Below are 13,970 nucleotides of genomic sequence, written 5' to 3' on the forward strand. Positions count from 1 at the left end.
TGTACTGGTTATATTTTTTGTTTGTGATTCATGATCACTGTTTCAACTTACTGTTAGATATATGTAACTAAAAAAATATGTAAAATTGCCACTGGTAAATGAAGTCTCCCTAAACTATAATTTTGTTGTTGAGGTAATTGTCACTATATGGTCACGACACAGTGCATTTACATTTGTTATATATGATTATAAATACATTTTAGCAGTATTATTTGTTAATTAGATTTTATTGTGATGTCGCACCTCAGTCGCCTAGAGGTCCCGCTGAGGAGAGGTGTACATGCAGAAGTCCAGTGAAGTGAAGTCGCTGTACTGTTTTATTTTTATTTTAAACAGTTCAGGGAGAATAAATCCGCCCAGCTGGCAAAGTGAGAGCTGACTCCTCTGGTCATTCGCACAACACAACGCAGAGAGCTAACGGCAATCAGAGTTTAAGGCCAGACTGGCTACATATAGAACTTGAATGCATGCTGAGTTGGCAATTCAGCCATTTGATTCAGGTTACAGCAGCTCATGAGTGAATGAACACGGTGCAATAAAAGTATTTTGGAAGTATATGTTTCCAAATACATATAATTACTTAAATTTACTTGAGTACGTAGGGTTAGGGGCTGCCACCTCAGCATGCAGTCAAGTTCTATACTCTTGCTAATAGGGTTCCCAACTCCCTAAAAAATAAATAAGGGACACCTCGTGGCCAGGGCCGGGCGACCCAGTTGTCTTCACCGTTCCCAGTGTGGTGAATTTTGTAGGTCTTTTTTTTTGTGTGTGTGAAATCATTTTTTTTAACCATTTGACTTGAAATTGATTTAAGCAGATGTATATTCTTTGTGATATGAACACATGGGAAACAAATGATCATTTAGCCATTTATTTTTAGCTCAAAATGACAACATCAACACAATAAAACAGGTCTCTTTCTTAAACAGAAGCCATGTCATGCTTAACTTTTGAGAATATAAGTAAATCTTTCTTTAAAAGAACTCTGTCCTGCTTAACTTAAAATTATATAATTTAATAGAAAACAATAGAACGAAAAACATTCTTGTAACAGTGCACATTTACTGCATTTAGTGCAACTGGCTTCAGTTGAGGTATTATTTCAGCTTTTCTAATGCTAATCAGCTGCTTCCGTTTGTAAACCCACTTGTTCCCATGATTACGCATCATAACTCATCATCATTATTCATCTATGTATTACTTTTATGTATTAGTCATCTATTTGTTGTAATCATCTATCCTTGCAGTTGTTTATTACACAAAATAAATTATATTATCACACTTCTGGCCACATAGCGCTGATATTCACCGCACATGCCCATATTAACCATAATCAGAGGGTTTAAAACAAACAAACCAGTGTTTACATACCATATCTGCTTCTGCCGTGGCCTGGTGGACAAAAAATTGGTTAAGGGTTCCCCGAGCTTTCACGCCCCTCATGTTCTTCATGTGCCCACCATTAGAAGCATGCCTATGGAAAAAGTGCGCCGGCACACAGTGCAGTGCGCTTTATAGGTGTTATCGTGCACTTTTCCAGCCAGGTGTTTTCCTTTTCCCATTCCTCCCTGTACTTTTGCAGCCTTTTTTTTTTCTCTGAGGGGAACAAACATTGCTGCTCTAATGCTGGGCTCACACTGTGCGATGTTTTTGGTGATCTGCCCGATTTTGGCCTTCATCGTGCATCGTGTAGTATACGTGGGGTAACGAGAAGCGATTAACACCTCACGACCAGCTCCCAATCATCAATCGCTCGTGAGGGTGTCACCGCAGCCACTCACACTGCTCACGCCCAAACACGTAAACGTCGGTGAAAAAGATGGAGCAGCACGGCTGTGCAGCGTGTGATCTGGACACAAACGATGGAGGCACAACTTGTAGAACTTTGGAAAGCTCATCCGAGCCTTTTCGATGTGGCATCACAAAATTATCACGACCACAACAACCGTGAAAATAGATTTACATTGCTGCTCAATCACAGCTGCCTGATCAATGTTTTTCATTAGCAATTTAGCAAACTTGATGGTGGTGGTGTGCGTGTCTGGGTGAGTGAAAAACAGAGAGGGAGAGCCAGCGACAGATTTTCTGTTATAACCTTCATTTTATGGAGGCACAGTGTGAGCACTCAGGTCGCATCAGAGCATCGGGCCGTATAGTGTGAGACCCTGCATCGTGACCTATGAACTTATAATGCCTGCGAGTCAATCGTGCAGTTTGAAAATCGCACAGTGTCTGCCCAGCTTTAGGTGTACTGTCGTCCAAGACTTGCACCGCAGTGTTGGCGTTTGTTTTCCTGTTGGCCATGCTTCTTGTTGTGGTCATCTGTTGTCTTCCGGTATTTTCTCCGTAAGCGAGCTTTTCTCGACCAATGAGATAAGCGGTAATCTGAATTGTTAATTCCTTTAACAGTTATAGACTACTTTTGATTCTCACTGTATTATGGGACAAAGTGCGTCCCTTATTAGCTCAATACGGGACGTCTACTTTTGTCTCTAAATACAGGACGATTCCGTTTTTTAAGGGACGGTTGGCAACCCTACTTGCTAATGACCTACTCATTGTATTCAGGTGTGTTCAACCACACCTGTCATACGGAATATGACAGGTGTGGTTGAACTGCATGAAGACTCTGAAGTTTCTCTTCTCTTCTGGCAGGACAGGAATGTAGCCTTGTCCTGTGAGCCACCGTAAGGATGTACTTAGAGTAGAACTGGACTGTCACCGGCCTCAGGCTCTTTACCTTTTCCAAGACAAAGCAGTCATTTAGATAAAATATTAGATATTGTTTACCTGTAAATGCACAAAGAGAATTTAGAAATGTAATTATTGTCAAGAGTGAAAAAGCACTGATAGTGTAATCTACAGCTGTGGCCAAACGTTTAGAGAATGAGAAGTGTTGTTTATTTACAAAGTTTGCTGTTTCAGTGATAGTTGTATATCATATTATATCACTTCAAACAGAGGTGATCCAGTAATGCTGCACTAATGAATTAGACTAACTATTCACTTTAGCTAAAGTTATTAAGTTAGCTAAAGAGTTGGGATGCTTTGTAAGACATAAATAAAGCTAAAATACAAAGGTTTGGACAGCGTTTTGCATGTTTCCCTACTGTAGGGTCTCTGCAAGCATACAGGGCTCTGACAGGTACAAGATGACAACTTTGGAATTCTACTAGAAACAGCTTTTATTCAAGTTACAATTCAGATTCAATCTGAGCAATTCAAATTCCAATTTAACTTATTCAAATTCAGTTTCTGATGGCACAGATTTCTGCCCATAGGCATTTTCTAATCTCTCCAGAGATGTTTGATTGGGTTCTTGTATGGACTCTGGCTGGACCACTCAAGAATAAAGACCATAAAGTGGTCCCAAACCCATCCTTTCTTATCTTGTCTCTATGTTTACGATGGTTTTGCTGTCAGAGGATAAACCTTCACCCAGTGCAAGGTCCAGAGCACTCAGGAGCAGGTTGTTATCAACAAGGACTCTATACATTGGTATATTCAGGACATCTTCTAGTTCCTTCCACTGTAAAATATCCCACAGCATGATGCTGCCACCACCATGTTTGACTGTAGGGAGAGTATTTACCAGGTCATATTGGGATTAAATAATTTGCAGTGCCTCAATAACGCTATGCTTTTTATTAACAAGTGTTATAAAGTTATAAAGTATAGTATTAAGTGAACACAGCCCTGAAAAAAGGCATTAGACTATGTGTCCTTGGGTGATAGAATGTAGTAGACTCTCACACACATTAGTTCGCAGGAGAGACTCGCCCACGCTTAGCTGCAAAATAGAGATAACGGGGAACTATTTTCTGGTGGTGCAAGGACACAGCCTGAGAAAAAGATGTTTTTGCAGCCATTACACAATAACCTATGAGTATGCTGTGAAATGTGACTACTGCCTGTAAGACACCATTGTTTAGACTAGAATGAGAGAGCTTCTGTAATAAAAGTGTTAGGGGCACACCACAATTTTGAGATCTGCAGCAACGTGTCAGGACACATCCCTTCTAGAACTAATGTGTAAGAGAATAAAGTGCAAAATGATCTACTGAGCAGTGTTTTGTTTTCCATCGGATGCCTCTGAGGAATCAAAAGAAGTCGGTGAAGTGTTGATATTTAACAGTGGTGCCTGGTCTTCTTCAGACATGACACTTGGCATTCAGGCCAAAGAGTTCAATATTGGTTTCATCAGAGCAGAGACCATGTGCCTTTGACTGAGGAGCAGCTTCAGTCTGGCTGCTGTACCATACAGCCCTGATTGACACTGCAGATATAGCTGTCCTACTGGAAGGTTCTCCTCACTCCACTGAGCAACACCTGAGCTCTCTTAGAGTGAACATAAGGTTTTTGGTCATCTCCCTGACTAAGGCCCTTCTACCCCAGTCACTAAGATTGGCTGGACGGTCAACTCCAGGAAGAGTCCTGGTGGGTGGTCTTCCATTTACAGATGATGGAGGCTCAAAGGTCAGCAGACTGTCAACTATGGGACCTTATACAGACAGGTGTGTGCCTTTCCAAATCATGTCCAATCAACTGCATCTACCACAGGTGGACTCCAATGATGAAATATCTGACAGATTATCAGAGGGAACAAGATTCAACTGAGCTCAAGTGTTAGTGTCCCAGAATACTTATGTATACTTTTTTTTCTCCTTTTAAATACATCTGGATGAATTTTAAGCAACTTTTTCCCCTTTTCATGATGGGGTTATTGTGTATGTAGAATTTTGAGGTTAAAAATATATTTAATCCATTTTGAAATATCAGTGTTTCATAAAGAAAATGTGGAACAAAAGAAGTGCTGAGAGTATTTTTAGGATGTACTGTAACTAAAGAAGCAGATGCAGTCATACTGATTTTAATCGTAGAATTGACCTGATCTGAGATCTCAACATCTGTGTTACTGACCTCTGACCTCTGCTGCCAGTACAAATAAATATCAATGACAAATCAACATTATGATTCTCTGACTCTTCTTCATTTAAATGATTACTAAACTGTAGGAGTAATAAACTCCCTACGAACACATTCCACAACACTAATTGTGCGTCTTTTCATACTGTAGGTAACATGCAAAATATCAGCTGGTGACACTACGCCAACATTGATCTGTGGACTAACCAGGTATTGTTCTATCACAGGTAAAGTTTGTGGACCTAAATGAAACGTTTGTGGTATAAAATATCAAATCATCCAGATTTAGTAGATACACCAAAAATTGTACTAGTAAGATTGTATTTTCTTCTTCTTTGGTGTTCATGTTTTGGTGTTTCCAGAGTGGTTACGTCTAGAAAATGTTACTGCTTTTTTATCAGGTTTTTCAGTACTAGAAAGTTCTACTAGTCTGACCTCTGACCTTCGTAATCACAGGTGTTGGTGTTTCTTACCTTTGACATGCAGCTGTATGTCTGTCAGTTTCAGTTCCTCCCTTTCATTTCCGATGGAGCAGGTGTAGGTGCCGCTATCATTCATTTCGGGGTTTGTCAGATTGAGACTGAAGTCTAAAGTGTCCAGAGCATCAGACTTCATTGATGTGCGCCCTCTGTAACGCTGGTTTTGCCCTTTAAGATCATCTGTTTCCTCTCGTCGTAGGTGGACAGATTTGGGGTTGAGATCATTGCGAGTCCACAGCACTGTGGGATTGTCCTCAGGTATAAAACCTGAGTACTTGAAAGGCAACAGGACAAATTTTTCCCTCACATACACCTCCACCACCGGAGCCAGGGCATGCTGGGAAACTGGAAGGAGACACAAGCACACACAACAAAAACACTAATCACTTGTATGTTGTGGATTTTATCCTTGGGTTTACAGAAAAGTGTGTTATGATTCAATGTTATGTTGAAACATAGATTCTTCCGATCCAACAAACACTGAAGGGACATCAAAGATGTTAAAGCAAACTGATGGATGACTGAACAACACTGAGGTAAAAGGAGGAAAGGCAGATTTGTGGTTCTATCAGTAAGAAACAGAGACGTCTGGAACACACAGATAGTTTGTCTTAAACAGACATGAACTCAACTGTAACTAAGGGCAGAACTTTGTGCCATCAGTCTGAATTGTAACTTGAATAATTGCTTTTTAACCCTTTAAGACCTACCATAGAACCAAGTCCGTCAGAGCTTGTATTATATTTTTACATGCTGTAGTGCCATTTTTGCGAGCATTTCAAGTTGCTTTACATCAATAAAACCATTATAGCCCAAATTTTATGTATGTATTAAGTATGTATTAAGTGCATAGTAATTACATAAATTGCAAAAAAGTGCAATAAACTACAAAAAATTGAAAATCGTTTTTGTTTTGTTTTTTAACTTATATTTCTAGTTAGAGAAATTTAAGAGGCTTATCCCTCAAAACTGTAAATACAAAAAAGTTGCACAAAATAGTTTCCCACCACAGGAAATTTATTTTAAGTGTCTTCATGGTTTGTTTTGTTTTTTTTAAATACACCAATTTTTATATACTGCAGGAAAAACGAAAATTTATATTATAATGCAAATTTGCAAAATAACAGCATATGCATCAAAATAAACTTTTTCCAGCACTGCAATATGAGTCAATGAAACGACACAGAAAATCATAAAGTCAAACATAACTTTTAAAAACACCAGTATAGGCTCATAAGGCCCTGATGGTAAAAACCTCCCACTACATTTCTGCAAAATGACGTCACTTTCGGTTTGGGCAGGTCATGGCGGACATGCGGTTGTTCATGCTAATGGACGTAGGAAGTGTTATGAACAGCCAGTGTTGGGGAGTAACGGAATACATGTACCGCCGTTACGTATTTAGAATACAAAATATGAGTAACTGTGTTCCGTTACAGTTACCGTTTAAAAAGGTGGTATTTAGAATACAGTTACTTTGTTGAAATAAATGGATTACACGGCGGTACTTCCCTGTTTCATATTGTCGCGGGTCAGGACTGTTTGGGTTTTTGTTTGACAGCTACGTTCTGTTGTTCCAGGTGGCAGTGTTACGGTTGCCATGGTTACAGGGTGATGGGACTACACTGCCCATGAGGCTACATTCTTTAGAGCTATGCCTGTAGCATTCTGCCTATTAGCTTAGCACAACAACAACAAAAAAGCGCTCTCTCACCCAGGAAACACGCAGAGAGAGAGCGCTTTTTTGTTGTTGTTGTGCTAAGCTAATAGGCAGAATGCTACAGGCATAGCTCTAAAGAATGTAGCCTCATGGGCAGTGTACTCCATGCTGCAGCGAGAATGGACTGCCATACACGTTATGTGTCTGTGAGCGAGGGAGGGAGAAAAGGAAAACTACGAGTTGTCACGGAGCAAAAACGGGAGCTGGAAGTGTCACGGACCCGGTTCCTGGGACTCGGGGTCCGTGAGCAGTGTTGGACTATTGTTGCTGTCATTATTATTATTAGGTGGGGGCTCTGTCGTCTACTGTTCTGTCCACAGTTGTATGTAGAGTGTGGGTGCGTGTGGGTTTGCTTCTCTCTCTCTCCCCGGTCCTCGGGCTGTTTAAAGAAGTGCACGCCGTGGGAGAGGCGTGTCCTGGCGACTGTCGTCATTGGGAGTCCCTCTTCACTGTTGCCGGCCCACCTGCAGCTAATTACCTGACCAGCTGTTGGTAATCATCCCTCCCGGCTAGAGAGAGGTATTTAACCTGGACTAGCGGTGACAGTCGACGTGGGATTATTATTCCTGCCTGTTTCACTGTAAATAAATGCACTGTGTTTTTGTGAAGAAGAACCGCGCCTGGGTCCCTCTTTTCCGTGACAGGAAGCATGTAAATATAATAATAACCACAGCAGCCAAGAAGAGTGCCTGACGAGCCCAGTTGTAAGTAAGCTATTAAGACTCGACTGTACGCTGTGTTCGTGTTTTCCTCCGGAAAAAATAAGTTCCGTTGGAGCAGCCTTTCAACGCCTCTCTCTGTCTCTGGCAAGCAAAGTTGACCCAGACAACAAAGTAAAGCTAGTTTTCGGCTACCAGCCCAACACGAAACCCATCGTATTAGCCAGGGGTCCCATTACTACGGTTCGGAGCCACGGACGTAGTTGTAAACAGCACGATAATATATTAAGTAATCCAAAGTATTCAGAATACGTTACTCTCATTGAGTAACATAACGGAATACGTTACAGAATACATTTGGGGGCATGTATTCAGTAATCTGTAATGGAATACATTTTAAAAGTAACCTTCCCAACACTGCAAACAGCTGATCAGATCGGAAAGCGTGTTTCTGGAATATTATGTTTTTGTTGCTACAAGTGCTTTTTATGCAGTTTTTGCAAAGCTATATGTGGAAGGAAACTGTGACCTAGGACAAGCTGATGGCATGAGATGTAAGTACAACTCCTCCGGTTTCATATGCAAAAAAAATGTTGCGCTTGCTTATGTGGTTGCAGTGCTACCGGGATTTAAATATTGTTACACAAAACGGAGCGTACCCGTTTAGATCGGCTTTAAAGGGTTAAAACTAAATTTGAATTAGCTTAATTTGAAATAAAATTTATTCATTTGAAAATGATAATCACTAAATTTCAATTGAATTTTATATTTTGAAAATGAATTCATTTGCTTTGAAACTATATTTTGTCCTTTAAAAAAATGAAGCTCTCGAATAATTTCAGTTTCACTTCTCACCATTCAGTTTCAGTGCTACAATTCAGTTTTTTGGAGATTACATCCAGTTCTGGTTCCAGAGTAATTGAGCGCAGAGTAGAAGAACTACTTTTTACCAATGAAAGTGTTACTGACAATAATCTATAGCATTCTGAGCTGGAGCTGCATTAAGACTTCAGAAGTTATTCATCATGTCAAATGACCAGCGGATAACCTCTCAGGTTGGTAATAAATGTATTACATGTATAAGAACAAGCGTCATGTTAACAAATGATAGCCGTACAGTAACTTTTATTCTTATTGTAGCTGTTAGCTAAAAAAGATAATTTAGCCTAGTTTGCCCTGAATTCAGCTTTGACAAATATGATCGACTGTTTCTAGTAGAATTCCAAAGTTGTCATCTTGTATACTCTCAGAGCCCTGTATGCTTGCAGAGACCCCTACAGTAGGGAAGCGCACGTGTTTGTCATCACATGTCATAGATATCTGGGTGATCATCTGAAATAAACAAAAAACTAAAGAAAACGTGTTCCTTCATCTTTTATCTTTATTGTTTTTATTGTTCTTATTTTACATTTTTCATTGTTAGGCATTAGGTTTATCTTTTAGTAGTCCTTTCCAACTTCTTTCCCTCTTCCATGTTACTGTGTCAGCATCTATTTGGGGTTGGGAGTGGAAGAGAAAGTAAGGAAATCCAAAGCTTCCTACCAGGAAGCTGGATCTTTGTAAAGTGGAGTCAGTAATAGTTGTAGTAGTCATTCCTCAAAGATATGCCTTTAGTTTAGCTTCTGTTATTTAGAGTCTTTGCTGTTTCCTTTTATTTACATCAGATCAGTGAGTTTGTAATCTCCCAAATAAAGAAGCCCTAAACTCAGTGAACAAGATCATTTCGACTCAATTCCATTAACTTCAGTGTGCCGATAATAAGTCAGGGCTAGCAAACAACGTTTGGGAACCACTGCTTTGACATGTGTACACCCTTTAAAACAACTGTCATGGTCGTATTCTGTTATGATTTGCCATTTGTTAGGTTTCTGTTCTGTGCCTGCCTTGGATCCACTTCTGTGTTCTGTCTGTCTATGGTGTCACACTGTTACTGTTTGTAAATCTGTCTGTTTAGTTCAGTGTCTTGTCTGGTTCTCTATGTCTGAGTTTCCTGTTTTATTCTGAAGGTCCCAGTCTCATGTGAGTGTGTTCAGTTTCCCCTGTCCCATCGGCTCTGATTTCTCCCAGGTGTGTTGCCCTCCTGTCTCTCATCCCCTGATTACTGCTGTGTGTATTTAAGCCCTGTGTGTTCTCCTGCTTGTTGCTGGTTTGTCTGTGTTTCACGGTGTCCTGTTTCTCGTCTGTGGCTCTCTGCCTCTCAGCCCATTTGGTATCATCTCAGGTTTGTTATTTAGTTTTCCCATTTTAGGTTTCTTTAGTTTATTGTCCTCTCTCATTGCCTGTTTGCCACTACTCCACTTTGTAAATAAACATCACTAGCATTGTCATCTACTGCTTGCATTTTAGATCCTTTCTTCCTTCAACACCACACAGCTCGCCTCGGCAGCCGTGACAGAAACAGCCGCCCTGCAAAAATTCCACAAGACTGTCTTCCTGTTGATCCTGCTGTAGCTGATATCAGCAGGAAGTAGGACCAGATGTGATGGTCTCGCTTCAACTGTTTTCATACAGTAACAAAATCTAACAAAAACAAAAGCTGTTTTAAATATATTGCACTATTAAAATTAGAGACGTGTATGCGTGAGGAAGTGGATATACTTGCATGAAAATATCACAGAACTATATATTTGATTTTTTTTTTTTTTTTCAGAAAGTCAAGTCTTTATTTGTTGGCAATGTAAACAGATTCAGTTTTTTCTGAAACCTTGACTCATGAAATATCATTCATACAATGCATTACCGGTTCTCTGATCTGAACCTGAGTGGTGTTTTGTTATTGGGCTTCTGTGCAAACCGCAGTTTGACTATAACAAACACCATGTTCGAATAATGGCACCAGGACACTCTAGGCTGCAGGTCGATGATCAATTTTGTAATTGTGTCACCAAGCCTGCGGCCATATGTTCTGGACACTTGGGGAAAAGGAGGGGTTGTGCTGTCAACTGATCACCACCTGGTGGTGAGTTCCCAAATTGCAAGACGACATTGAATTGATCTCGATTTTTCATCTGATTCATCGTTATGGTCAGGATTGAAACGTCAGTGTGGAAACAACATTTAAATATTGCGGTAAACCGACGGTCTAACTTTAATGATGTTGTAATAATGTTGATTTACCGCTGTTTTTTGTCATTAATATTTGATCTGTTTATAGTCGACCAGGTGACAACAACAACGTCGACAAAACATCTATTTATAGTTGACCGGGAGATTAAAGGGGCGATCGAAAAACCATTGATTTGTAGTTGAGCGTTAAATTAGATTGAAACTGAGTGGGTATAAAGTACCAGAGAAAGTACATTGAATGTTCTTTTGTTATCAAAGATTTCTGATCTAGTTACAGTTTACCAGCTTATAAAAATCATGTTGAAATGCAATTTATATATAGTTGACCTGGAAATTAACCCTTTAAGACCAACCATAGAACCAAGTCCGCCTTACTTTATATTTTTTACATGCTGTAGTGTAATTTTTGGGAGCATTTCAAGTTGCTATACATCAATACAACTGATATAGCCCATATTTTAATAATATGTATGCATTAAGTCCATAGTAACTACCTTCATTGCAAAAAAGTGCAATAAACTACCAAAAAAATTAAAAATGGTTTTTAGTTTTTTTACATATATTTCTACTTGGAGAAATTTAAGAGGCTTATTCCTCAAAACTTTAAATACAAAAAAGTTGCAAAAAATAGTTTACAAGTACAAGAAAATTATTTTGAGTGTCTTCCTAGTTTTATTTTTGAGATACACCAATTTTTATATACTGCAGGAAAAACAAAAAACAATCCTGTGATGCAAATTTGCAAAGAAAACAGCATGTGCATCAAAATAAACTATTTCCAGCAGTGCAATTCGAGTTCTAAGCATCCCAGAAACTATTCAGAAAAGCATAAAGTCAAACATGACTTATAAAAACACCAGTATAGGCTTTTGAAGCTTACAAGTAAAAAACAAAACTTTCCACAAAAGTGACATCACTTTCGGTTTAGGGCAGGAAGTGGCAGACATGCGATTGTTCACGCTGACATCTGTTTCAATGTGGGAAGTGTTACAAATAGCTGATCAGATCGGTAAAGCCTGTTTCTGGAATATTGTGTTTTTGTTCCTGCAAGCGCCTTTTATGCAATTTTTGCAAAGCTATATGTGGAAGGAAACTTTGACCTAGGACAAGCTGATGGCATGAGATGTAAGTACAACTCCTCCGGTTTCAGATGCAATAAAAATATGTTGCGCTAGCTTACACGGTTCAGGTTCTACAGGGATTTAAATATAGTCACGCAAAACGGAGCATGATCCGTTTGGCATCTTTCTTCACCTTTAGACAATAATTCCGATGGCAAAAGAACCGAATGGGACAGGCAAAAAAAAAAAAAGAAAAAAGAAAAAAAAGAGAGAGAGTGAAAAGTTCATCTATCCGGGTGGGGCTTAGAGTAGAGCTGCTGCTCCTCCACATCGAAAGGAGCCAGTGTGTAATAAAAGTATGAACATGTGTTTATAAGTTACACTTGTGTTTGAATCCTGCAGCTTATCACACATTTGATTTCCATGTGTGACAACTGCAAGTGTCCAGAGTGAGGACAGACTGAGGGACCCACTCCTGCACATCATCTGTGAGGCTTTGCACCCCTGATGATCCACCAGGACAAACTCAGCAGTGTGTGAGGAAGAGCCAGCAGCAGCTGACTGATGGAGAGAATAGACAGACTGTTCCCTGTTTGTGAAGGACTGCTAGGAAAGTTTAAAATAACTAATTGTCTGTCCTGAATCAGTCTTATTAGGTAATGTTCAAATAATGTTATCATCCCAGTGTTTTCAGTGTGGGAGAAAGTACTCAGGGCCTTCAAGTTACACACTATGAAAGGCAGAAACAAGTTTAATATTCAGAAACCTAAAGTATGTATCAGCAGCAGAATGGAGCTAAAAATAAATGTTTGTTTCAGTTCTATGAAGCTTTGAGTATTTTGGATTAGTAGTACTGCTGTGTTTGTTGCATCATATTGCTGTAATTGTTTATATGCTTTATATATTCTGATTTAAGTTATTCTACAGGGTGGGCCATTTATATGGATACACCGTAATAAAACAGGAATGGTTGGTGATATTAAAGTCCTGTTTGTGGCACATTAGTATATGTGAGGGGGGAAACTCCTCAAGATGGGTGGTGACCATAGTGGGCAATCGTGGATACAACTTTTGTTTTTTCAATAGGAAGAGGGCCATGTGACGCATCAAACCTACTGGTAATGTCATAAGAAATACAATGGTGTGCTTGGTTTCAACGTAACTTAATGTAAATTAACACGATCTAAAATCAGACAAAAGAAACATAAAATCAGAGTAGAAAAAGTTATATTTTTACTGTAACAACCACAAACATGTTTAATGAATCATATATCATAACTTTAAATGCAAATACAAAATAATTTAAAAATGCTATGCACAAATTTTGCAAACAACAAATTTATTTGCATCCATTTACCTTTTACCTTGATTTTTAAAATAACCATTTCAAACTATTTACAGAACAATCAGCTGTTCTTCAATAAGATGTCACACAAATTATTTGTGCCACTATAAAGGAGAACATCACAAGGGAAAGACCCACAGCATTGTGGGAACTAGAAAGTGCATTTTCTGAAGAAACTGCAGTGTGAATGCTTGAATCTGAATATATGCACTGAAAAGAATTAATTGCTGAATTTTAAGTTAAAAATGTTGAATGAGATGAAAAATACAGAAATTTGCACCTGAAAACAAAAGTGCTGAACTGCTAAAAGCTGACAAGCACAGAGAAGTTGGAAAATAGCTGAAATTGTTTTAAATGTAAATTAGAAAAACCTAAGTAATGAGAAAAGAAAATTTAGAGTCAGAAAACATCTGAATGAATATTAAAAGTTCATATTCTTTGAATGACTGAATGACTAAAATGTGATCCCTCCACTTGGATCCACACAGTTTTAAAGCTTTACATCTCTGAGCTTTGAAAGACACAGTGTTGGAAAGAGAAGAACGATGGCGACGTTTTGAGGGTAAAATGATGGCTGTAGAGCAAACACTGTGGACACAGCAGCAGTTTAAAGAGAAGTGTTTAAGATGAATCTTGGCACAGTGAGAGAGAGCTCGTTAGGCAGGCAGGTGTGAGCCTGGTTGCTATAGTGACTGCACCCAGTGGCTCCATACA

The 13,970-nt window shown here is 39.1% G+C and overlaps 1 protein-coding gene across 1 annotated transcript in view; it reads right to left on the reverse strand.

Annotated features, from left to right (window-relative positions):
* Positions 1 to 13,970, reverse strand: part of LOC116328660 — a 209,680-nt gene that overhangs the window by 190,866 nt on the left and 4,844 nt on the right. Inside the window, exon 2 of the mRNA XM_039608858.1 lies at positions 5,400 to 5,750. Within this exon, the coding sequence (XP_039464792.1) occupies positions 5,400 to 5,750 (351 nt within the window). The remainder of the gene's footprint in view (positions 1 to 5,399; positions 5,751 to 13,970) is intronic.

This window comes from Oreochromis aureus, linkage group 3 (assembly GCF_013358895.1).
Source record: "Oreochromis aureus strain Israel breed Guangdong linkage group 3, ZZ_aureus, whole genome shotgun sequence".
In the NCBI taxonomy this organism is placed as follows: domain Eukaryota; kingdom Metazoa; phylum Chordata; class Actinopteri; order Cichliformes; family Cichlidae; genus Oreochromis; species Oreochromis aureus.